Here is a 25,212-nt window from a genome sequence, read left to right as displayed (position 1 = left end):
CAGAGTCCAGAAATAAACCCACACATCCACTGTCAACTGATTTTCAACAAAGGTGCCAAGACCATTCACTGGAGACAGAACAATCTCTTCAACAAAGGGTTGTGGGACAAGTGGACATCCACATAAAAGAAAGAATTTGGATCCTCACTTCATACCATATACAAAAAAAAAAAAGGATCAAAACCTCAATTTAAGAATTAAAACTATTAAACCATTAGAAGAAAACATAATGACTATGTTTAAATGACTATGGAATTGGCAGTGGATTCTTAATATGACACCAAAAGCAGAAGCAATCAAAGAAAAAATAGAAAAACTGGCCTTCATCAAAATATAAAACTTTTTTGCATCAAAAGATGCTATCAAGAAAGTGAAAAGACAAGCTACAGAATGGAAAAATATCTGCAAATCACGTATCTGATTAGGGTCTAGTATCCAGCATATGTGAAGAATTTTCACAACAACAACAAAAAACAACCCCATTAAAAAACAAGTAAAGGATCTGAACAGACATTTCTCCAAAGATACACAAATGGCCAACAAGCACATGCAAAGATGCTCAACGCCACTAATCATTAGGGAACTGCAAACCAAACCCGCATGAGGTGCCACTTCATGGCCACTAAGACGACTGAAGTAAAAAGAGTAGCATAAATAACGAGTGTTGGTGAGGCTGCAAGAAAACTGTAACCCCAACCCATTGCTGGTGGGCATGAAAAATGGCACAGCTGCTGTGGAAAGGCTGCTGGCTCCTCAATAATGCAATTTCCATGAGACCCAGAAACTCCGCTCCTAGATATACCCCTAAAAGAACAGAAAACAGGTGTTCAAACAAAAGCACGCACACAAACATTTATAGCAGCTCTATTTACAATAGCCATAAAGTTGTAACAACATAAATGTCCATCAACAAATGAATTAAATGTGATATAGCCACACAATGGAGTATTATCCAGCCATAAAAAGGACTGTCATACTAATACATACCACAACATATATGAACCCTCAAAGCAGTATGCTAATTCAAAGAAGCCAGGTACAAAAGGCCACAAATTGCCTGATTCCATTTTATTAAGTATCCACAATAGGCAAATCCTGAGACAGAAAACATTAGTGATTAACAGGGGTGGGGTAGGGTGGGGTGGGGGAAGGGGACAGGAAGTGCCTGCTTAATGGCTAGGGAGTGTCCACTTGGAGTGATGAGAAAGTTTTAGAAATGGATAGCTGTGGGCTGCGGAACAGTTTAGCAGAACACTATGAAAGTACCTCATACCCATAAACCGTATACTTTTCAGTAGTTACAATGGCAAATTTTATATCTATTTTATCACAATAATAAAAAACAAATGTCTCTTTTTTTATTATTGAGCTCTAAGAACTATATATAGTTTAAATGCATGCAACAAGAGTACAAAAGGCAGGGGATCTTGACAGAATTCCACAATCTACTATCTACAGTAGAAAGGATGAATTAAATGACAGTACGTTCATAGAATACTATACAACTACGAAAATGAACACATTTCTGCTATACAATAACACAGAGAATCTCACAAATATAAAATTAATAAAGCCAGAAACAAAAGGGTATAAACTAGGGACTCAATTTAGTTCAAAACCAGGTAAAACTAACCTATGGAAGTGGGTAACAAAAGTCATAACCCTTGGTGGGGAGGGTCAGCAGTAACTTGGGGAGAACAGCAAGAGTTTTTAAGATACTTCTAATGTCTTCACTGAAAATCTGTGCACTTTTCTATCATATTCCATTCATTAATTATTCAAATGCAATAATAAAGGTTTCAAAACACACACAAGTTTCTGGCGTCTCTTAAAATACCATAAGCTATGGCAATAATTAAGTGGAGCGGAGTCAGCAGCCTGCCCCAGTGGACAAAGCTCTGCAATCCCCCACAATCTCTAGAGCTATTAACCGCTATTCCCTGCTACCTTCAGTGGCTCCCCGACTTTGCATTAGCTGTCTGACCCACCAACGGAGTCACTTCATATTAGGAGCACACGGCCTGTTCATGCAGCTGATTACCTAAATTCTTAATCCACTAAATAGTTTTTGTATATTGAAAGACAGTTTAAGGGAAGGCACTCAGAGCTGTAGGCTATTTCTGAATTCTTCAGCCTCCCTCTCTTCAACCAGAACAACTTTACCATCAGCCAGTGGTTCTCAACACGGACTACACGGCTGACTCACCTGGGGGCTTTACAAGCAGTGATGCCTGGTCCCACCTCACAGGCTCGGATCCAACTGGACTTGGATCAGGCCTGGTCCTGGAGACCTCTGAAGTCCCCCAGGTGACGCCGTGACGCACTGCCCTGCGTAAGAACCACCACGGAGGCCTCACCGCAGCTTCACGTCAAGTTCTGTGGCTGAAAGCAGCTCAGCAAGCACTGCTGATCCCACGAGCCCACTGACATTTTGTATACAAAGACCCTGACACGTAATAGGCATAAAAACTGCTGAATTGACTTTAACGAAGAATTATGGTTTAGTATGGCTTTCGCAGGCTAGTTTTGGGTCAAAGACCAAGATTTTGAAGCCACGTTAACTCACTACTTGATTCCAGGATCATAAAATATTTAGATTTTATGTTATCTAACCACACCTTCCTCAAAATACTAAATACTCCAAGTTTCTGCCTAACTCAACAGCTCAGCTATGGAGAGTGAAGGGTGCTCCTTTATGAAGAATCTTTTCAGCCTTGGATACCTGATAGTGTGAGGAAGTTATTATTTTAAGCAGAATCTGTCTCCCCTGGTTACCTACCTCTATCTAGTACCTGACTTTGCCCACTGAGGCAGACGAGTCACCTTAAACCTAGGGCACTACGTCTGCTGCTGCCTTGTGAGAATTTAGTTCTCCTCTTCGTAGCTTATCCCAGTAGTCTACTGCTCTCAGAGGGAAGTGCACAAAGTTCCCGGATTCATCCAAGAAAATCTAAAATGGCCTAACTTGTAATCTGAGCAAGAAAGGACTTGTTTATTCATCTGGCTCAAGGTCCCTCCATCTCAGCTCTCTGGAAAAGAAGTATTACAAATATCCTTCCAACAGAAAACAGAAACTGTCCAACTTAAGGTCCAAGCTAGGGAAAACGTTTTGCACCATTCCATTGGAAAAAACAAACAGAAGTCATACAAGATCCCCAAATTAGTTTCCGCCAAGGTCACATTAATGCTTACTAAGCATAAACTAAAATAACTGTGAAAAATCCTATCTCACTCATGTGGAAAGGCACAAAGCAAGTACCCCCGCCAAATGAGAGATGATGCTTACTCCATGACAGTGCTCCCACGGATCTGCAGGCGGTGCCTTCCAGGACCCCCAGTGGAGGCCCAAAACTGAAGAGCACAGAACCCTATATATACTGTCTTTTCCTGTACATACACACCTACGATAAAGTTTACTTTGTAAGTTTGGACAGCAAGAGATTAACGATTAATAATGAAAGAGAAAATTGCAACAATGTACTGTAATAAAAGTTATGTGAATGTGGTCTCTCCCTCAGAATATCTTATTTATAGAACTGACCCTTCTTCTGATGAGAGATGATGAAATGCCTACATGAAAAGACGGAGGCAGATGATGCAGGCGATGGAGATTGCAACCTAGTGTTAGGCTGCTGTTGACCTTCTGACCACTGGGTCATCTGCTTATGATAACCTCGGTGGACAAGGGGGGTCTGAAACCAAGGGTGAGCAGGGACTCCTGTACTTAAGTCCTAGATATTCTTGAGTAGGCCTTCTAATTATTTCTTGAGATTTCATTCTTGACATAATTTCTCTGAGAGACCTACCTTTGACCCTTCCCTGCTGCCATAAAGTGTTCCTGACGCCCTAGGACATGCTGCCCTGAAGAGCCGAGGCAGAGATCATGTCTCCCTTGAACTCTGCATTCCCAGCCTCTGCCAGTGCCCATCTATCACAGAGCTTTAAAATATCTGTTCAGTAAATGAATTAACCTATATGTAGGGCTTTATATTTATCAAGGCAGAACAATAAAATCACACTTTGAACTCAAAGGTAGGTTTAGATCCCAAGTCTGCCACTTTCTTGCTGGGTGGACCTTCCAAATCCCTTAACCTCTGAGCCTCATTTCCCCTATCTGTAAAAATCCCCCTCTACCTTCCAGGTTTCTCTTAGAAATAAGATTCACAATGGGGGATACACAAAACAAAACAATTTCAAATTAGGAGAAACATTATTGAGAGAATAAACTGATAAGAGTAATCGTCTTCAAACATTTGGTCTCAGGACCCCTTCACAAATTCTTAGGTATTATTGAGGTCACCAAAGACCTTAGGTTTATACATGTTGTATCTATTGATATTTGTCTTATTAGAAATTAAAACTGAACAATTGTTAAGATATTTATTTAAAAATGTATCTGTCACGTTAACATAAATTTTGTGAAAAATATATTCTCCAAAAAAAGTTAAGAGTTTTCACTTCTACAAATCTTTGAAATCTCTGACTTAATATGTAAGGCCGGTGGATCCTCAAATCTGCTTCTGGATTCTGATTCTCTCTGTTGTAATGCGCTGTTTATGAACGAAACATGGAGACAATGCAGCTTCACGCAGCTTGGTCCCATCACACCTGGGTTCATGCTAAGGCGTCAGCAGTTTCGCCCCTAACTGCTCCTGCACCATCCCAGCGACAGTGAAGCACTGGGGGAGCCAAGCTGTCTTCCTGTCACTGTGAGCACACCCTGCAGACCCCTGCGAGTGTGTCCAGGCCCTCCCGGCGGTGCCGAGCACACCCTGCAGACCCCTGCGAGTGTGTCCAGGCCCTCCCGGCGGTGCCGAGCACACCCTGCAGACCCCTGCGAGTGTGTCCAGGCCCTCCCGGCGGTGCCGAGCACACCCTGCAGACCCCTGCGAGTGTGTCCAGGCCCTCCCGGCGGTGCCGAGCACACCCTGCAGACCCCTGCGAGTGTGTCCAGGCCCTCCCGGCGGTGCCGAGCACACCCTGCAGACCCCTGCGAGTGTGTCCAGGCCCTCCCGGCGGTGCCGAGCACACCCTGCAGACCCCTGCGAGTGTGTCCAGGCCCTCCCGGCGGTGCCGAGCACACCCTGCAGACCCCTGCGAGTGTGTCCAGGCCCTCCCGGCGGTGCCGAGCACACCCTGCAGACCCCTGCGAGTGTGTCCAGGCCCTCCCGGCGGTGCTGAGCACACCCTGCAGACCCCTGCGAGTGTGTCCAGGCCCTCCCGGCGGTGCTCCAACCACACTGAGACCCAGTGGTTGAGAATGGCTGGCAGGTTTCAGGAAGGCCTCTTAGGGCGCAGAGGCGCTGAGACCTACCGGATGAGCAAGAAAAGGCGGATGCTCAGAACGGAATCGGGCAAAGGCCCTGGCACCGACTCCCCTGTGGCACCAGTGAGAACACAGAGGACAGAAGGGTAGGCAGGGGCCAGGGAAGGGGCCCCAGCAAGGGCGAGATCGGGGCCCCACAGGAGTGTGGGCTCCACGTTAAAGGGACGAGCAATTCACCGAAGAGTTTGAATCAGGGTGTGGCCGCCTGACCTACCTTTCAAGGTGATCCTGAGGGCGGACAGGACATGGGCTTGGAGGGGGCCTGCAAGCGACGAGCGCAGCCCGGCCCAGCCCAAGGCTCCTGCAGGGGCCCGCCTGAGAGACGACGGGGTTGGGGCTCTGCACGGGGAGCACGGGGCCCACAGGAAATACATTTTTGGGGCAGAAGCTGCAAGATTTAATTATGAAGTGTCTTCAGGAGCAAGAGCATGAGATTCATTCTTCAGTTGGGGTTTGAAAAAACCAGGTCAACGGCGACGCCATGCGGCAAACCCGTTGAGGCCGGAGGAAGAGCACGTTCCCAGCCCCACGTCAGCGGCAGCTCCGCGCTCCCCTCCGCCTTCCGGGGCGCCCGACGCGCCGCACCTCGCACCGGTTTTGGCAGCGGGCGTATTAACAGAAACGTAAACACTGAACAAAGTAAGGCCAGGCGGAAGCGGGGGCCGAGGCCTTCGGGCCTTGCGGACCGCGGGCCCCCTCGGCTCCGAGCAGGTGCCCACCGCGCGCCCCCCGCCGCTCCTTCCTCCCGGCGCCGGGGGGCCCCGCCGCCAGCGCGCGGCTTTGTCCGGGCGCCGCCCCTCGGCGGGGCTCGGCCCATCCACCTCGCGCGAAGGCGTCGCTGAGTCACCCGCCGGGCGGCCGGCTGCGGGAGCGAGGCTGCGGGACGCAGAGCCCGCCGCAGGCCCGCGCGCCTCCCCGCCGGCCACCCCGGCGCGCGTCCCGCCCGGCGAGCCGCCCCCGTGGGCAGGGCCGTCTCCGCGCGCGGCCTCCACCGGGAGGGGGCGCGGCGCGCTCCTCGCCCCCGGCCCGCCGCGCCCGCCCGGCCCGGAAAGTAGGCCCAGCCGGCGGAGGGGCCGGCGCGCCGCGCCGTATCATTCCGCCCGCGCCCTGCGGCCGCAGTCGGGCGGCGGCGGCGGCTGTGGCGGCGGCGGCGCGGCGCCCCTCCCGGCCGCAGCCCCCCGCCGGCCCCCGGCCCACCCCGGCCCCGCTCCGCCGCCCCCAGCCGGCCCGGCCCGCTCCCGGCGCCGCATCCGGGGACTATATTCGCGCGGAGCGGCACAGCGCGGCCGGCCGGCCGGGCCGCTTACCGGTGTCGCCGCGCGCCTGGCTCTCCCTGGGCTTCGGGGGGCGGCCCCGCGGCATCGTCGGCGGCGGCGGCGGCCCAGCCCTCGGCCGCGCACACACTCGCGCACATGCACCCGCCGGAGCGCGCACGCGCGGGGAACGGCCGCGGGGGCGCGGCGCGCGCCCGGCCGAGCGGTGAAGACGGGCGGGCGCCGAGCCCGGGCCGAGCGCCCGCGGGCCTCACGGGGGGAAGGCGCCCGAGCGAGCGAACGGGAGGACCAGAACCGCGCCGGCCTCGGCGGGTGCCATGGCCCGGCGGGCCGCGTTGGGGGCGGCGGGCGCGGGCGCGCGCGCAGTGGGGGCTGGGAGCGGGGCCGTGCGCATGCGCGCTCCGCGGTTCGGGCCCGAGGCGCGCGGGGCGCGGGCGGCCCCGGCGTGCGACCCCTGAATTCACGCGGGCGGGACAGGAAGCGGGAGAGGCACCCCTTTAACCGTCAGAGATGGTTAGGAAGCTCCCCAGGAAGAGGCGGCAGGGTGAAGGAAGGGGACAAGCGGGGTCCTTCCCGCCGCGGGCTCAGCTCGCGCTCCCGCAGCTCCGGGCGCGGGGGCCCCGGACGCGCCGCCGCAGGAGGCCGTGGGCGCCTCCCTCCGCAGGCCGGCGGCCGCGCGCCCGGGGCCCTGGACGTACCTGCAGGTCACCGATGTGCCTGGTGTCTGATGAAATACATTAAAAGTTATAATTTCACATGTGGTGAACTTTTATTTTTGTGGCGGTTGCCCACACTGACTCCCGCACAATCCTAACAGCTTGACAGCGCCAGTGAGGGCAGGAGAGGCGGCCTCCCCGGAGGAGGCGTGACGGCTGCTCAAGCCTAAGGAGGTCTGTCATCATCCAGTGTCCTCAGAGCAACTCATTCACAGCAATAAATAATGATTCCCAAATACATGCAAGGTATTATACGGGAATACAAAAGTAAAACATTGTAACCCCAAGCAAACTTGGAGCTACGAGGCAAGAAAGAGGAAACGTCAATATATAATAAGAGGTTTATAAAAAAACGTGCAGAGAACGTCGGCAAGGACAAGATTAATTAGAATTTTAAAAAATAAGTAGGAGAGACCCTCTTTTAACTGAGTTTTAGCGAACGGTTTCATTCCAACAGGGCTTTCCAGGTGGAGACAATAGGGTAAAAAAGGGATAAAACGAAAATTAGGAGCCTCTGTCAGGTGCTTTATGTATATGCACTGATGTTTGTCTATGTTCAGTTTCTGAAAAAATAGGTAGATAACCACTTTTTTTTTTTGAGAGGGCATCTCTCATATTGATCAAATGGTTGTTAACAACAATGAAATTCAGTATAGGGGGGTCAATGCTCAATGCACAATCATTAATCCATCTCAAGCCTAATTCTCATCAGTCTCCAATCTTCTGAAGCATAACGAACAAGTTCTTACATGGTGAACGAATTCTTACATAGTGAATAAGTTACCTGGTGAACAGCACAAGGGCAGTCATCAAAAAAACTTCCAGTTTTGATCACGCATTATGAACTATAAACAATCAGGTCAAATATGAATATTCGTTTGATTTTTATACTTGATTTATATGTGGATCCCACATTTCTCCCTTTATTATTATTATTTTTATTTTGAATAAAATGCCGAAGTGCTAGGTAGATGCAAGATAAAGGTAGAAAACATAGTTTAGTGCTGTAAGAGGGCAAATGTAGATGATCAGGTGTGTGCCTGTAGACTGTGTGTTAATCCAAGCTAGACAAGGGCAACAAAACATCCACGGATGCAGAAGATTTCTCTCAAAACAGGGGGGGTGAGGTTCTAAGCCTCACCACTGTTGATCCCCAATTTCTCACCTGATGGCCCCCCTGCGGCTGTGCCTGTCTTAGGTTGTTCCTCCCTTGAGGAATCTTACCCGTCTCTGGCTAACCAGTCATGTTCCGGGGCCATACGGGGAGATGTAAAGTTAGATAACCACATTTTTTAAGAAACACGTTCAGAGAGGTTAAAATCGCACATCAGCCAGCCAGTGAATGGCTAAAGGGATTTAACAATTATTAACGTCTGCTGTTTCTCTTACAATTTAGTTGTTTATTAAAGATACTTTTTAAATCCTTAGCAGTCCTGCAAGGAACCATTCATTTTACGAATGACACTGAGGTCCAGAGGAGTTTGTAGTTTGCCTAAGTCTGCATAGCCTGTAAGCCAATCCAAGACTCACCAAGTCCTTTTACCTGTTAATCCATCACATCTGGATGCAGTAAAGCAGGAGTCCCTGCAAATTTAGACAAAATGTGACAGCAATTCCATATACGTATTGGAGGTGATGTAGGCTATGAGGCTGAGAAAATAGACTGGAGGCAGATCAGAAGAATCCAGGGCCATTTGTAAATCACCTTGAATAGTGTGTAGAAATGTATATACCCTGTTTCGCTTTGAAAAAGATTTGAAGTTATTTACATATATTGCCGAAAAGTTTATAGATAAAATCAGGATAAATGAAAAAATAATCAAAGAGAGTACCTAAACTGATAAAGCTCCTACATAACTACAAACAGCAAAAAGAAGATTGAAGTCTAGGTTTCTTAACCCTAATGAAGTAGATGTGATTAGTTACAGGATTCTCACTGTGAAAGACAGCTCTATCCCTATGTAGTTTTGTACGATTGTTTCCTTTTTACCATGTATATACTTAATGCACACATAACATATATAAGATCATATTGTATGCAGAGACCATTTTACCTCTTCCTTTCTGATCTGGACGCCTTTCCTTTCTTCTTGCCTAGTCGTTCTGGCTGGGACTTCCAGGGCCATGTTGAAGAGGAGCCGTGAGAGTGGGCACCCTCGTCTTGTTCCTGATCTGAAAAGCTTTGAATATTTCACCAATGAGTATGATGTTAACTGTGGGCTTGTCATATATGGTGTTTCTTGTGTTGAAGTACATTCTTTCTACACCCAATTTATTGAGCGTATCATGAAAGGATATTGAATTCTGTCAAGTACTTTTTCCACATCTATTGAGATGAGCATATGGTTGCTACCTTTCATTCTATGAATGTGGTATACCACATTGACTGATTTGCATTGCTTTCCAGGATAAATTCCACTTGATCATGGTGTATGATCCTTTTAAGGTGCTGTTGAATTTAGTTTGCTAATAGTTTGTCAAAAATTTTTGCATATATATATTCATCAGCAATATTGGCCTATAATTTTCTTATAGTGTCAAATGGCTTCAGTATCAGGGTAATAATGGCCTTGTAAAATGAGTTTGGGAGTGTTCCCTCCTCTGTAATTTTTTGGAAGAGTTTGAGAAGGATTGATGTTAAGTCTTCTTTAAATGTTTAGTAGAATTCAATGGTGAAACTATCTGATCCTGGAATTATTTTGGGGGGAGATTTTTAATTATTGTTTCAATCTCCTTACTTGGTCTGCTCAAATTTTCTGTTTTTCATGATTCAGTCTTGGTAGGTGGTATTTAGGTTGGTTTTCTAGACTCTTCCTCCTGGATGTCTCAGAGGGTTCCAAGGAGGTCTGCTTTTTTCTTCCATTTCACCTTTAAATTAGTAACTATATCAGATATTTAAAAGGGGTCATAAAACATAAGCTCCCTGGAACCACCAGACAGATGGTCGTCTTCTAGAGAAAAGCCAACACCCTGGAAGCCCCATATGTGCCCCTCCCTTAGGGCACCCTCCCCCTAGGAGTACCTGCCTTTATGGTTGTACAGTCTATTTAGATGGTCCACCTTTTGAACTTTTCTTAAAGTTCTTTCAAATTCTTTTATGTCTTGCTTCTCTGCTCAATACTCTACTTGTGAGATTCACTGAAGCTGATGCATGTGGCTGAAGTTCATTTATTTTCAGTTACACAGTATTTCACTGTAAGACTATGACATAGTTTATTGATTCAATCCATTGTTGATGGACTTTTAAATTGTTTAGTGGTTTGCTTTTTTAATGAACATGCTGCTATAAGTATTCTTGTACTTACCTTCTGGTGTTAATTATTTTTAATATAGTATGACAATTATTTATATTTATTATATTTTGCTTTCACTTTGTCCCAAGTCATCTGAGTTTACTTTTCTCTACAGTCTTGCCTTTTTTGGATCATCTTTTTTTTAATGCTTTTTCTCCCCCTTTACTAGTTTGAAAGTTATATACTCTGTTAATGATATCCTAGAAAATTCAAGTTGATACTTATGAAAGTAGAATGTTAATATCTTCACCCTTCTTCTTATCTTTATACTATTGTTGTTTTGCTTTAATTCTACTTTTAAAGTACAGAGTATTATTATTTTATTTACTCTAATATGTCTAGAAAACCTACATATATTACAAATTTGGGGGCCTACATTCCTCCTTGACTCTCTGACCTTATCTGCTGTTTCTTTCTGTCTCATACACACTTTACAATTTCACTTAGTGCGCATGACTAGTAGCGAACATTCTCATAATGTCTATTTTGCTCTCATCTAAAAATGTCTTTATTTTGCCTTCATCCTTAAAAGGTACTTTTTCTTTTCAATCCACTGAAAATACTCCATTTCTAGCTTGGCTTCTATCATGGGTGATGAAGAGTCAGTTATCAATTTTGTCCTTTTCAAAGTCACCATTTTTTTAAAAATATTTTTTATTTTGTTTACTAGGCTCCCCCCCTTCACCAAGTCCCCCCCACAAACCCCATTACAGTCACTGTCCATCAGCATAGTAAGATGCTGTAGAATCCCTACTCATCTTCTCTGTGTTGCACAGCCCTCCCCATGCCCCCCCCACATTATACATGCCAATCATAATGCCCCTTTTCTTTTTCCCCACCCTTATCCCTCCCTTCCCACCCATCCTCCCCAGTCCCTTTCCCTTTGGTAACTGTTAGTGCATTCTTGGGTTCTGTGATTCTGCTGCTGTTTTGATCTTTCAGTTTTTCTTTGTTCTTATACTCCACATATGAGTGAAATCATTTGGTACTTGTCTTTCTCCACCTGGCTTATTTCACTGAGCATAATACCCTCCAGCTCCATCCATGTTGTTGCAAATGGAAGAATTTGTTTTCTTCTTAAGGCTGAATAATATTCCATTGTGTATATGTACCACATCTTCTTTATCCATTCATCTACCGATGGACACTTAGGTTGCTTCCATTTCTTGGCTATTGTAAATAGTGGAAGTAACCATTTTTTTTACTAGGAGCTTTTAAGACCTCACAGCTATTGCTGTCTTACAGATTCACAAGAGTGTTCCTAAAATCAGATTCTTTCATTTATACTTGCAGGGAGTCATTGGGCTTTCTCAGGTATTATTTCTACAAATATGGCCTTAGCCTCATTCTTTCTCTTTCTCCTAGAATTCCAATCAAATTTATCTTCTCATTTTATTCTCCATGTTTCTTAATTTTTCTTTAATAATGTCTGCCTCTATTGCATTCTGGATAATTTTTTAGGATTTACTTTGCAATTTACCAATTTTATCTCCTGCTATGTCTTCAAGTAAGCCCATCCGTTGAGTTGGATAATTCCATTATTTCTTGTTTATATTTTGTAATTTAGTTCTTTATCAAATTTGCTTGACAAAATTTTCCAACTTTCTAATGATATAATTATCAAGCATACCCAAAAAGCTGTAAGAATTGTATAATGAACTCCTGTACACTGAACACCTAGATTCAAGTCTTAATGTTTTTGCAATATTTGCTTTATCTATGTGTTTTTCTTATCAAACTATTTGAAACAAGCTATATACATCACATTTTACCCCTAAATACTTAAGCATGAATCTCCTAAGAATTCTGCCATTTTCTTACATTATTCATAATACATTATACCTAAAAGTATCAATGATCTCTTTTTATATTTAGTATTTAGTCCACATTCAAATAATCTCTGTTGTCTCTAAATTTTCTTAATTTCTCAATCAGGATCCATTAAGGCTTCATGTCTTAAATTTTTATTGTGTCTCATTTTATTTTTAACAGCATTTTTGAGATATAATTGACACCATGAACAGCATATTACTAAAGGGTGAAGTCTGATAAATTTTGACACATGTATACAGATGTGAAACCGTCAATACAATCAGGGTGTGAACATGTCCTATCAACCCAAACACCTCCTTGCTCCCTTTGTACTCTCTTCGCCCTCTACTCCCTCCTCCCTAATTCCCCGAAAACTACCGAGCTTTCTGTCACTAAAGATTAGACTGCATTTTCTAGAATGTTATATAAATGGAAACATACCATATGCATCCTGTTTAATGTCTTTCATTCAGAATAATTACTTTGAGATTGTTCATGTTGTATGAATTAATGCTTCGATCCTTTTCATTGCTGAATAGTATTTCTTTTCTTAAACTGAGATATAATTGATATATAACATTACTTTAGTTTCAGGTATACAATAATGATTTGATAATTATATATCACAAAATGACCAACACTGTAAGTCTAGTTAACATCTGTGACCACACAGTGTTAGTGTTTTTTCCTGTGAGAACTTTCAAGATCTATTCTCCTAGCAACTTTCAAATGCACAATACAGTATTACTCATCCCTTGGGGTACTTTATATGCCCACAACTTATTTATTTTATAAAACTATGGAATGCCTCACAGATTTGCATGTCATCCTTGTTCAGGAGCCTTTTTCATCTTCTCTGAATCATTCCAATTTTACCATATGTGCCTCAAAGTGAGCACTGGATAGTATTCCATTGTGTATGTGTACCTGTTTCTCTATCCATCCACCTGTTGATGAACATTTCGGTCGTTTTCAGGTTTTGACTACTCTCAACAGGACCCAGGCTAGGGTGAGAGAAACTTGTGCACAAAACTTAAGAAGGCACTCACTCCAAGGTTTGTGCAAATGTTCCACTTACCTCACCCCTATGCTGGCCTGATTACAGATACAACTGCTGTGAACATTTATGTTAAGACTTGGCATGCACATATGCTTTCATTTCTCTTGCATAAATATGAAGGAATGAAATGGCAGTTACATAGTTGTTGTATGTCTAACTTTTTTCAGAAGCTATTAAACTGTTTTCCAAAGAAGCTGCACCATCTTATTTCTACCAGCAACGTGTATCAAGCTGCTCCACTTCCTCACCAACACTGTTTTTCAACCGTTTGATTTTTAGTCTTTCTAGGTGTGTAATGGTATCTCATTGTGGTTTTAATTTCTCTTTCTCTAATAACGTATGATGCTGAGCATCTTTTCTTCTGTTTATTTGCAGTCCATGTATCATGATTGATGTGATGTTTTTCAAATCTCTTACCCATTTTGTAACTGGATTGTCATTATTGAGTTTTAGAGTTATTTGATTATCACAAATATCATTTCTTTGTTAAATATATGTTTTGCGATATTTTCTCCTAGTGTGTAGCTTGCCTTTCCATTTCCATAAGTGTCTTTTGAATGGCATATATTTTTATTTTTTGAAGTCCAAATGTCAATTGTTCCCTTGTTTTTGTGTCAAATTTGTCAAATTTTGTCAAACTCCATATCATGAAGATTTTTTTTCCCTGGAAGTCGTTTTTATGCTTATGTTTTAGTTTTAAGTTTTTTCTCCATTTTGAGTTAATTTTTGTATATGCTATAAGGTAAAGGTTGAGTTTCACTTTTATCAGTATACTGTATCCAACTATTCCACCACCATTTGTTTGAAAGATTATCATTTTTCCATTGAAATGCTTTGTCATCATTGTTTAAAATTAATTGATCATATGTGTACAGGTCTGTTTTGGACACAGTTCTATTCTATTTATCTGTATTTTCTCCAGTGCCATACTGTATTACTGTAGCTTTATAATAAGTCTTCAAACCAAGTAGTGTAAGTTATCCAACTTTGTTCTTTTTCAAGGTTATTTTGGTATTCCAAGTCCTTTTGATACTTCCTAATTGTAAACTCAGCTTGTCAATTTCTTAAAAAAAAAAAAAAAGCCAGCTGAGATTTTTGAATAAATTTGCTTTGAATCCATAATCTGATTTGGTGAAAATTCATACCTTAACAATATTGAGTTATCAACTCTGTGGCCACAGTAACTCCCCATTACTCAAGTCTTCTTTAACTTCTCTCTGCTATGTTTTGTAGTTTTCAGTGGTCAAGTCTTGCCAAATAAATCCTTCCTTAGGACTTTGTGTCTCTGATGTTATGTTAAATATATTGTTTATCTAGCTTCAAACTGATAGTTCAATTGGTTTTTCAGTATTGGCTCTTAATCCTAAAACCTTGCTAAATTTATTTATAAGTTACAGTAGCTTTTTCTGTGGATTCCATATGGGTTTCTTAAAATAAATCATTATGATTTCTCCAAATAAGGTGTTTTACTTCTTTTCCAATATCAATCCTTTTCTTTCTTTTTCTGGCTTTACTGCACCAGCTAGAACCTCTACTATTGGTTCTAATGTGTACATGTTGTAAGGGAAAGAAGCCAGTTTTTCACCATCTTGTGATATTAGCTATAGATTTTTATAGTTGCTCTTTATCACATTGAAGACATTTCCCTTCTTTTCCTAGATTGTCATCATCCTTTAGAACAGGAAAAACATCAAAATTCTGTATATAAATATCATATATTCCTAACAAAATAATAGGGACAAAGAGGCATTTAAATTAAATTTTGGGGCATTCTGAAATTTCACACTTTCAAAATAATACTTATTTATCCCTCTTGAATAAGATGCTTCATTTATGCTATCACTTGATCCTTATAATACCATTTGAGGTAGACAGGAAGTGTTAGTCCACTTCACATGAAGACATTATGAGGCCAAAGGAGGTGAAATAATTTTCTTGCTCAAGGTTCACAGAAATAAACAACAAAGCTGTTCTTGATACCTCCAGATCTGCAACCCAGAGCTTTTCTCATGTGATCTGTACCCACACCAGCTCTGTCTCCACGGTCCGTGTTTATGCCCAGATCCCAGACCAGCACCTTCCAGCCCTCTGGCTCTTTGACTGTATTTTTCCCTTTATTCACTTGCTCTCAGGACTGAGGCAGAAATCCCTATTTCAACTATGACTCCATTTCCTATGAGAATGCAGCAGAAGATGTAACATGCACACTCCTCATATAAAGCACACTCATCAAGGACCCATGTTCCAGCGATTTTTGTTTTCATTTTATTGCTGAAGGCTTCATGTCGGTAGGAAACTATATGAGGTCTTACAGGAACGGCCCAGCATGTGTGTCCTGTGGCCACACTGACTCCTGGGGAAGATAATAACCTTTCTTGGAAGGGACAGTGAAATACATCCCTTCTGACACAACTACATATTACTCTTTTCCAAACTCTGTGGCCATGCCTTCCCATTTAGTGAAATAAAATGCAGATTTATGTTGTTTAAATGAACTCTATAAACCTTCTGAATTTCTCTTTCCAGAAAACATCCAAGAGCAATTGTGCAGTATGAATTTAAGTACATAGGCAATCATTTCCAAAGTGTAATCTCTGTGTGTTCTTCCACTTAGATAAAGGGACACCATGTGTGTTCGTATTCCTTGGGGATGCTGACTCTAACGATTCTCCAGGCCTACGAGCCCGCAGCCTTAGCTCATAGCTTTGGTTCATTCTTCCAGAACATTAGATAAGCTGTTTTCATTCTTTGGTGCGAGCAAGAGTCTGGTCATTCTTCTCCTGAGTAGATAAAACACAGAAATGTTCTTAATTATATCTCATCTTTGGAGGCAGGGAACCCTCAACTGTCCAATTCTTTCCTAAAAATAAGAGGTTTTGTATAAAACTAAGCCTTTCTGCTTATTATTATTATTGTTATTACTGACCTCAAATAAACCCCAGCTGCACCTGCTCAGGTGGGATGGAGGCACCACAAACCACATCCTTCTGACACACTCTCAGTTCACAGGAATGTCCTACAGGCAACATCTCGGAGTGTGACAGTCGCTCCGTGACACAAACTTCCAACATGCTTCCTCCATAGCTTCCTCATAGTCACTGACAGTGAACTTTCATGTCACAGAAAATACGGATGTCAGACAGTGTGACCCCAGAAAGATCACTTTGCTTTTCCAGGCCTCAAACTATAAAGTTGAATGAGTGGCTGTGTGAGGTCCCGTGCAGTTTTAGTATTCTAGGACTGCCCTATGCTTCAGCCATATAACATCAAACACTATGATGCCATGCGTTTGACGTCGATGGCTTTTGGGCACATACACTCCCAAGCTTTGGGGTGTTCCTTTTATCCATCCATCACAGGAGTTTGTTACACTGGCTATAATAACAGTGAAAATGTACTAATAATGATTCACTAGCAAACTCAGACACCAGCTTCGTTCGTGCAGCTCACTGATGCCAGCTGCCCCTCTCTGGGGAGGTCAGAGGCACAGACGCAGCCCACCAGAGAGGACAGTGTCCCACCCCACTGCCTCGGATCTAGACTCAGCCAGCCGGGTGCCCGCGCCTGTCACCGTGTTGCTGAGTGACAGAGGAAAGGGGCACGTCCCCCTCTTCTGCAGCCCCTCTCCTGGCCTCCTTGGGCCCTCCCTCCCCACCTGCTGCTCACACCCGCTGGGGGTCGCTTTCCCCCGTTGCAGGACTCACCTGAAGTCTTGCACCTGAAAACCTCTCGCTACCCAGAGCTCTGCGGAACACGCAGACTGGGTCCAGAGCTCCTCTCCCTCCACCGGCCGGCCTTGCTGAAGGCTGTCTGTGGCCCCCACCGCAGGCCGCAGGGTCTCCGTGAGCTCGGCTGCTCCGCGGACCCTCAGCGGGCCCCTCCGTGCGAGTGGAGCCCCGCCCCCAAGTGGTCCGCCCTGGCCCCGCCCCCGTCCCACTGGCTTCCGGGAGCGCGCCCTTCTCCCCGCCCACGGCTCCGGAGCCACGCCTCCCAGCAGGGGCGGGCCTCCCCACGCCCGAGGCCGAGCACCGCAGCAAAGCACGTCTTCTGCGCCCCTGAACCTTCCGCCGCATCCCACCCGCCCCTGCGCGGCGGCTCTGGGTCCCTAGCGCAGCGTTTGCTGGCACAGCTGCACAGGCCCTGCTCCCTCTGGCCTCCTGGGCTTGCGTGCAGCTCATCACCGATCCGCTTCTGTCTCCGGCGCCTCCCCTCGGGCCCTGCTGCCAGAGCCTAGGCTTCACCTGCATCCTCTGGTCTTGGGGCTGGCGTCTCCTAGCTGACCTCCGTTTCCAAACGCCCCCTCGCTGTTCCATCTCCCGCTCTGCCAACAGCGTTATCTGTCCTTCCTGAACTAAAATATTTGGATAGTCTAATTCCTACAGTGTGGATTTTAAAATAAGTTTAAAATGCATTATTATGTCACACCAAACTGCATAAAAGGGTATGAAATTGCTGCTAATTCCTACATACTTGTCACCGACTTACCACGATGCCAGGGGTTGGAGGCCTGGGTCCTCACAAGTACTATTTTGCACAACTTCAGGGGCCATGCCGTGCCCCCTCACAGCTGTGAGCAGCTCTGTGTGTGCCGCCTTCCCCCCCACTGCTCCTCCCTCCAAGAATAACCCACAGAGACAGACCTGGGGTTTACCACTGGCAGGCAGGACAATCTTTATCCATTCACTGCGTCTGTATCTCTCAGCTAAGTGTGGTATTGTTTTGCCTACTTTATGTTAAGTGATATCATGCTATGTATTTTTTTATGCATCTGTTTTCTCTTTCAATATTGTGATGACATACGTATTTGTTCATTTTCACCGTTATAAACAGTTCCATTGTACAACCATACTTTTTTTTCTCCTCTGGAGGAAATTTGGGCTGTTTCTAATTTCTTTTTAGCTATTACAAATAATATTGCTCTGAAACTCTTATACATGTTTTCCTGTGGATATAAATATTGTGGGCTCTAGGAGTGAAGTTGCTGGAGTTTAAAATGATTTTCCAACATTGTTGCAATAATTTACATTCCTACCAACAGTGTCTGAAAATTCCTGGTGGTCTGTATCCTCATCACCATCTGGTACTATCAGATTTATTTTTTGCTAACCTGTGGGGTTTTGTTTAAGTTTTCCTAATTTCTAGTGAGGTTGAAATTGTATTCATTTGTTTTTCTTCAGTGATTTGCCTGTCCTTATTTTTGCCTATTTTGAAAATTACAGTTATATATATTTTTATTGGTTTATTTGTGATTCTTTATACATTATGAATACTAATATTTTATCAGATAAATGTGTTATGTATCTTCTCCATTCTGGGACCTGTTTTTGTTACTTGAGAAATTCAAGTTTGGATTTTAATGCAACTTCATGTATTAGCCTTTTTCCATATTCCAAGGAGATTTCAGGTTTTCCGTTATCAGATTCATGATCCTCTTTAATCCTCCCTCCTGACGCACATCTCCTTCCACCTGTGTCCACAGTATTACCTGTACTCGAGACTGTGTGGCGTCATGAGCCAAGTTACCCCGCAGCGATCACGTTGATCGGACCTGCACTGCTGTCTGCGTCTGTTTACCCTCCTAAATCCGGATGTTTTAATCCCTTTCTTCAACAGGGGGGAGTTCGTAGGAGGTGGGGGGAAGTGGTCTGGGTGTGAACTCGCCCCAGTCAGAGCTGGGGAGCCAAAAGCGAAGCCAGGTCTCAGGGAGCACATCTCAGAAAATACCGGACACCCGGAGGACTGAGTGTGGGCACGGGGGGCCCAGCAGGAGCCCAGAGCACAGGGAAGACCATGAGGATGGAACGGCTGCACGGGGCACAGGTGCAGGGGCCCAGAGAGGGCAGGTTGGATAGGGGCTCGGAGGTCGGCTGCGCTGCCTGCCCTGGGCAGCCGTGGGGGCCCTGAGGCTTGTGCGGGCACCGTTCTCACCGGCGCCAAGTCAGGAGCAGCTGTCTCACCGGCTCTGGGCTCATCCTACTCCGGGCCCCTAGGCTTTCTGCATCCCCGGCCGTGTAAAGGACCAGGGCCAGGTTCCATCCCATGTTACCAGATCCAGACATGATGGTTTATACCCAGAAAGGGAAAAGGGGAAAGGTAGGAACAGAACTGAGAATATGAAGAAGGGTGAGAGGGGCAGAGGGAGGGGGAGGAGCGCCACCTGCTGGCAAACCGGCTCCAGCACGCCCCCAGGAGCAAGGCACACGCCCGGCGTGCGCCGTGCAGGAGGCCTGGCCTCCGGCGCCCTCGGGCTGGCCCGGCTGCCGCTTACAGTAACAGGAAACACCTGCTTATTGAGCAACAGCTCTGATGTTTTCTTAATTATTAGATTTTCTTTACAGTTTTAGATTTACAGGAAAATTAAGCCACTGGTGCAGAGTTGCCGTTACCCTCCGTGCCAATATATACACTGTTTCTGCTATTAATAAAATTTTGCATTAGTTGGTACATTTATTACAGTTAATGTATTATAGTACGAATAATTAGTATTAACTAAATTCCAGACGACACTCAGGTTCACTCTTGGTGTTGTGCAGTTCTAGGGCTTTAACAAATGCACGGCACGTAGCCACCATTACGGGATCGCAGAGAATAAGTGTCACCTCGAATTCCCGTGCCCCTCCTGGCCACTCCTCCTCCACACCCCAACTCCTCAATCCCCGGCAGCCCCTCGTCCTTTTACGGTCTCCATTGTTTTGCCTTTTCCAGAATGTTGCGTAGTTGGAACAGACTGGCTTCCTCCATTCAATGATGTGCATTTGACATTCCTCCATGACCTTTCTGTGTCTTGATAGCTCATATCTTTTTAGTGCTGAAAAGCACTTCATCGTCTGATGTACCACAGTTGATTGCTCACCTACCGAAGGACACCTTAGTTCCTTTGGGATTTTGGCAGTTATAAATAAAGCCGCTATAAGGATCCATGTGCAGGTTTCTGTGTGGACATAAGTCATCAACTCCTTTGGGTAAACACCACGGAGCATGATTGCTGGATCCCATGGTAAGAGTGTTTAGTTTTGTTAGAAACGGCCCAACTGTCCCCCGAGGGGCTGCACCATCTCGTGGCCCCAGCAGAGGAGGCACTCCTGCACCCCACACCCTCACCAGCATCTGCGTTGACAGGGTTCCTTCTGGATTTTGGCCATTCTAGCAGGTGTGTGGTGGGATCTCACTGCAGTTTTAACGTGCATGGCCCTGGTAGCATTGGGTGGAGCATCATTTCATATGTTCATTTGCCAGCTGTGTATCTTCTTAGTTGAGATGTCTGTTCTTTACACATTTTTTAAAAATTGGGTTGTTCCTTTTCTTGTTGTTGAATTTTAACTGTGTATATTTTGGGCATCAGTTGTTTGTCGAATATGTATTTTAACAATATATTTTAATATATAGGAAAAAAATACCCATGTTTAAATAAAACATATCTGTTGGAATGTCACCTAAAATAATTTCGTATGCCATTTGTGGTATGCATAAAACATTTTGGGAAATGTAATTTAAATCCCCCAATTAAAACGAAATAGTAGCAATAACTCAGATTCATTCTAGTGCATCAGTAAGTAAAGCAAAACCCACTTCTCCCAGACCGCACCCGTGGTCAGTCGTCTCTCTTTTAAAACAGATGGGCTATTATGACCCATGGTGCATTTTGGTGGGGGAACACAAACATTTAGTCCATAAAGATACCTTAATATAATTATTGCTCTCAGAGGTAGGTATTGGTAACAGCAAAGTTTTGGACACTAACAAACAAACATGAGTTTTAATTTCAAGCGATGTATAGCAAAGGCATATAACTTCCTATGGCATAGCAGTTCTTTCCGAGAGCTATTCTGACAGTGACATCACAGAAAGAAACTGGATAGGAGACAGGAGGTTAGTGTTCTTAGGGTGATTTGTTATTTTCTCATTGTGTAAGTCACTTTTTCTTGGGGGATCAGTTTATTAATCTAAAAGAAGTGACTGTTAATGTTCTCTAGTTCTGACACTTCCACTACTCAATGACTTTTGAAGCTTACCTTTAAGACGCAGGAAATTGCTACATAAAAACTTTGCCAAAGTAGCAGGATAGGTCTGACATTTAGCCAACAAGAGGAAGGAAACTGAACCTTGCACTTTATCCTGAGCTGAGATCTGAAGAAAACAACTTGCAGGTAGAAAATCACCAGCCCAGCTGAGGTTATTGTGACCACCGTGTGACGAACATACTGCATGTCCATGTGTCAGGCTAAACACACTTAGCAACAGAAATGAATATGAACAAAACACTATGAAAAATCTCCGATGGAAACTTCAGTCCAAGGCTAACCTGACAGCCCAGTCTCGGGAGCCAGGCCCGCTGGTCTGGGTGCTGGGAAAGCCAGCAGACCAAGGGGTCATCATGCCTTGTTCAGGCCTGCATGACCAGGGGCCCCTAGTGCCTCCCGCAGAGGTTGTCATGAAGTGCAAGCGGTGTATGTGAAACACAATAGCGCAGAGCACGCAGACGCCTGCAGCAAAGGGCAGCCGTCGTTCTGCCCAAGGTCACATTTCTCAGCCTCAGACTTAGACGGTGCCATGCTGGCTCGGGCCCGGCTCACCCCCAGCTCCCAGAACGCCTCCCTGCGCTGCCTGCCAGCCTTCCTCCCTCCTCATCGCCGTCTTCCTCAGAGGCTCGTGCTCTTCGACTCTCCGAAGGACCCCATCCACTCGGTGAGTGACGATTTCTTTAGAGGCGAAAGCAGTGTCAAGAAGTCAGACAAGGCATGTGTTCACAAGACCCGGGAAGGACACTAGAGGATTCGTTCTCCTCAGTCAGGAGGGCACGGGACACCCCCTTCCATCACTGCCTTGTTTTCCACCCGACAAGGATCTTGGTGTTTCATCCTGTTCAGCCAAAAGCCAAGCCTGTGGCCGACACTAGTGAGCAGGTGATGACTGGGAACGTGACCCTAGTGCAGAGAAGCAGGGACGCAGGCCAGCGTGAGGCTGTGCCCTCTGCCTGGGGCCTCCGTGGACCTCCGTGGGGAACCTCTGAGGAGCCTCATGAAGTGCAGGCAGAGCCATCTGCTGGGTGAGGGTCAGAAAGCCCAGGGGCATGACTTGATGCGCACACAATGGGCTCCGCAGAAGCCCCTCTGCAGCACTGCCTGGAAGAGTGTTCTGCTCCAGGAAGGGCAAATCACTGTCCCCACCAGGGAAGAAGCCATCTGGTTCACCCAAGCTGCCACCAAGCAGCTCCCAGGCTCCTTCGGCCTCCCGTGGTGGGCTCAGCGCGCACTCAGCAGGGGCAGGAGCCGGCCCACCCTTGGTGAGCAGCGGCCCACATCTGTCCCTGTCACCGTGGCTGCTCTGCACAGGTGTGTGGTGGCTGGGAGGAGGGGCCGGGTCACAGCCTGGCCACCATGTCCCTTTGGCACAGCTCACGGTTGTCATCACCATCATGCACGCGTCTGGCTCCTTGCAGGAGCTGACGAGTGGCCCGGCGGGACGTGACGGGGTCCGCCTCGCCTGCACCGTCTTCAGCAGCGGCCCTGAAGCTGCACAGTTTTCGAGACTGTGGTATTGCTCCAGAGCTACCTGGTGGGGCTGCAAGGGAAGAGGTCCGCTTTAGGGACTTCTGCTTGGCCCTTCCCACCATAAATGCCTCTCACCCTTTAGGAAGAGTCAATGTGAGGGTTTGCCAGTCGCTTACAGCACGTATCATAATCATGCCATTGAGAGCGAGGGGCAAAGTCCCCTGGATGGCCTTGCCCAAGGGCCGCGTCGTCTGGCCTCCTGAGCGCGGACTGCTGGGTCGTGAATGCGGGAGGGTGTGCGGCCTGCCCCGAGGCAGGGTGCTGTCTGAGGGCAGCTTGGCAGGGCCCAGTCAAGCAGGCCTGCGCCCCGGCGGCTGCAAAGCGACTGGCGTGGGGAGCGGGCCCAGAGAGTGCTGCAGCTGGGGGCAAGAGGGGCCCGGGTTGGGGCCTCCAGGTGGGGCGTGCATGGACACATGGGGTGGGGGGACCAGGTAACAGACTCGTGGGGAGAGTCAGAGGGTGGAGGCAGGGCTGCTAGCTCGACTCAGGCGCCAGGTGAGAGGCTGTCAGTCAGAGTGAGCATCCAGACAGAGGGGCTGGCGCTCAGTGCCCAGGAGACCCGGACATGGGGACAGCCAGGCCTGAGGGCCAGAGGCCTACTGGCCCAGGAAGCCTAGACCCGGAAGGGCAGGTGCAGACAGCACAGGGGGAGCCCCGCACCTAGGGTGGGGGACGCTGGTTCTGCACTTGAGAGCCCTCTTAGCCAGAAGTCTCGCATATGCCTTGTGGTGTAGAAAAAGTAAACGTGGGACTTGGTTGGCCTGGGGACATGACAGAGGTCAACTGTGCTGGAAGGTGAAAAATGAGCGTGAATCCTGTCCACAAGTGGCCTCTGGACAGTTACTAGTATTTTCTTTTAACCTAGTACAGCTTGGCATAAACTGCACGCACAGACAGAGCATGACTCCATTTCTGTTGACCATGGTCATCTGCAATAGGACCTCAAACTCAGAAATAAAAACAAAAAAACCCCAGTAATAGCCAAAGAAGGGCCTCTGGGCATCCAGCAGTTATCTCCCTAATGGTCAGGCTTTTTACTCTACAAGAGGGACAGACCTTTCCCTTCATCAATCGCACTGAAGGCAAGAAGTTTCAGGACAGACAGGCAAACGGCAAAGACTGCAGAGAGGGGACAGGCGGCCGGAAAGGCCGCCAGGGCGCAGGGGGAGCGTGGTGACTGGGCTGCGCGGGGGCGGCACTGGGCTTCGAAGGCGGCCGTGGGAGGAGGGTGCCTGCGGCGATTCCCCGGGACGCGTCTGACATGGTGACCTGGGGGACCCTCCAAGGCAGACAGTGTGCTCTGCTGTATGAGTAGCTGCATCTTCCAGGCACACGTCCCCGGCTGCACCACCCCGGAAGCCCGCACGTCCCCGTGTCGCCACTGCGCTGGCCCCTCCACAGGGTCCCCCCTGTTCTCTCCAGCTCAGGCTGTGTCCTGCTGCACTGTTGCTGGGCACTGTAAGAGGCATTGCAGATTTCTAAGTTGTACTCTGCAGGCACAGAGAGAGTTTAGGATTGGGAGTGGGGGTACAGATAAACGCCCTGGGAGAATCTGGGTCTGAACCACGGAAGCCAGCGCAGAGCGAGCCGTAGGCTTCTTCACGCCCAGCGGTCCCGCCTCCTAGACGCTGCTGTTACCCACAGGACACAGGAGAGAATGAAGCCACAGTTGCTTACACAAACCTGAAGGAAGGATTTCTGTGGCTAGAATGGAGCATATAGCCGTTACTTACTGTGCTGGAAAAAGCCGCCGGATGGCTTGCCCCCAGATTGGGCGGGCATACCCGACTCTGCGTTATCTAATCGACCTGTGGGCATCCCGGAGGGGGGGTGGAGTCCTCATCTGAGCAGGCAGTTATCCTCCTGAGCTGCTGAACCTGAGGGCCAGTGCCGTGTGTCACTGCCAATCTAAAGAGAAATGCCACCGTACTGAGCTGCTGTGGGTAGAAAAACACACGCCGGGCTCCTGAGCATGAGGCCCTGATTAAACGTCCCAAGAGAGGGCGCTCCACATGCCGAGAACCCATCTTTCATTCCAGCTGCTTGTTGATGAGCTAGTCCATGCAGCATTCCCAGGAGGGGGAGCAACAGGATTCGCTCATGTATTTATTTGCTTACTGACATACACTAATGGCAAGCAGTTCTTTCAAAAAGATATAAACAAATACAGGGTAAACAAA

General features: G+C 46.7%; 1 protein-coding gene, 1 long non-coding RNA gene and 1 other non-coding gene across 12 annotated transcripts in view; all 3 read right to left on the bottom strand.

The window, feature by feature from the left end:
- ZNF236 (zinc finger protein 236) overlaps positions 1 to 7,439 on the bottom strand; it is a 117,469-nt gene extending 110,030 nt beyond the window's left edge. For 3 of the 10 annotated variants that reach the window (XR_012121284.1, XM_037007397.2, XM_037007403.2), the window contains exon 1: positions 5,541 to 6,494. Coding sequence is in view for 8 of the 10 variants with exons in the window: in XM_037007397.2 (XP_036863292.2) it covers positions 5,541 to 5,700 (160 nt within the window). In the remaining 2 variants the exon portion in view is untranslated. The other 7 variants (XM_073213247.1, XM_037007405.2, XM_073213246.1 and 4 more) reach the window with 6 other exon arrangements.
- A 5,775-nt stretch (positions 7,440 to 13,214) lies between these two features.
- Positions 13,215 to 13,320, bottom strand: LOC118970501 (U6 spliceosomal RNA). Its single transcript, XR_005058550.2, has one exon. It is a non-coding gene; the product is annotated as a U6 spliceosomal RNA (small nuclear RNA).
- A 1,230-nt stretch (positions 13,321 to 14,550) lies between these two features.
- LOC108404736 (uncharacterized) lies at positions 14,551 to 17,382 on the bottom strand. Its single transcript, XR_001854996.3, has 2 exons — positions 17,186 to 17,382; positions 14,551 to 16,261 (listed from the first exon to the last, which is right to left on the bottom strand). It is a non-coding gene; the product is annotated as an uncharacterized lncRNA (long non-coding RNA).
- Positions 17,383 to 25,212: the final 7,830 nt, after the last annotated feature.

The sequence above is a fragment of the Manis javanica genome, chromosome 9 (genome assembly GCF_040802235.1).
Source record: "Manis javanica isolate MJ-LG chromosome 9, MJ_LKY, whole genome shotgun sequence".
NCBI lineage: Eukaryota > Metazoa > Chordata > Mammalia > Pholidota > Manidae > Manis > Manis javanica.
Note: the sequence above shows the minus strand (reverse complement) of the source record. Positions and strands in the feature narration are given on the sequence as shown.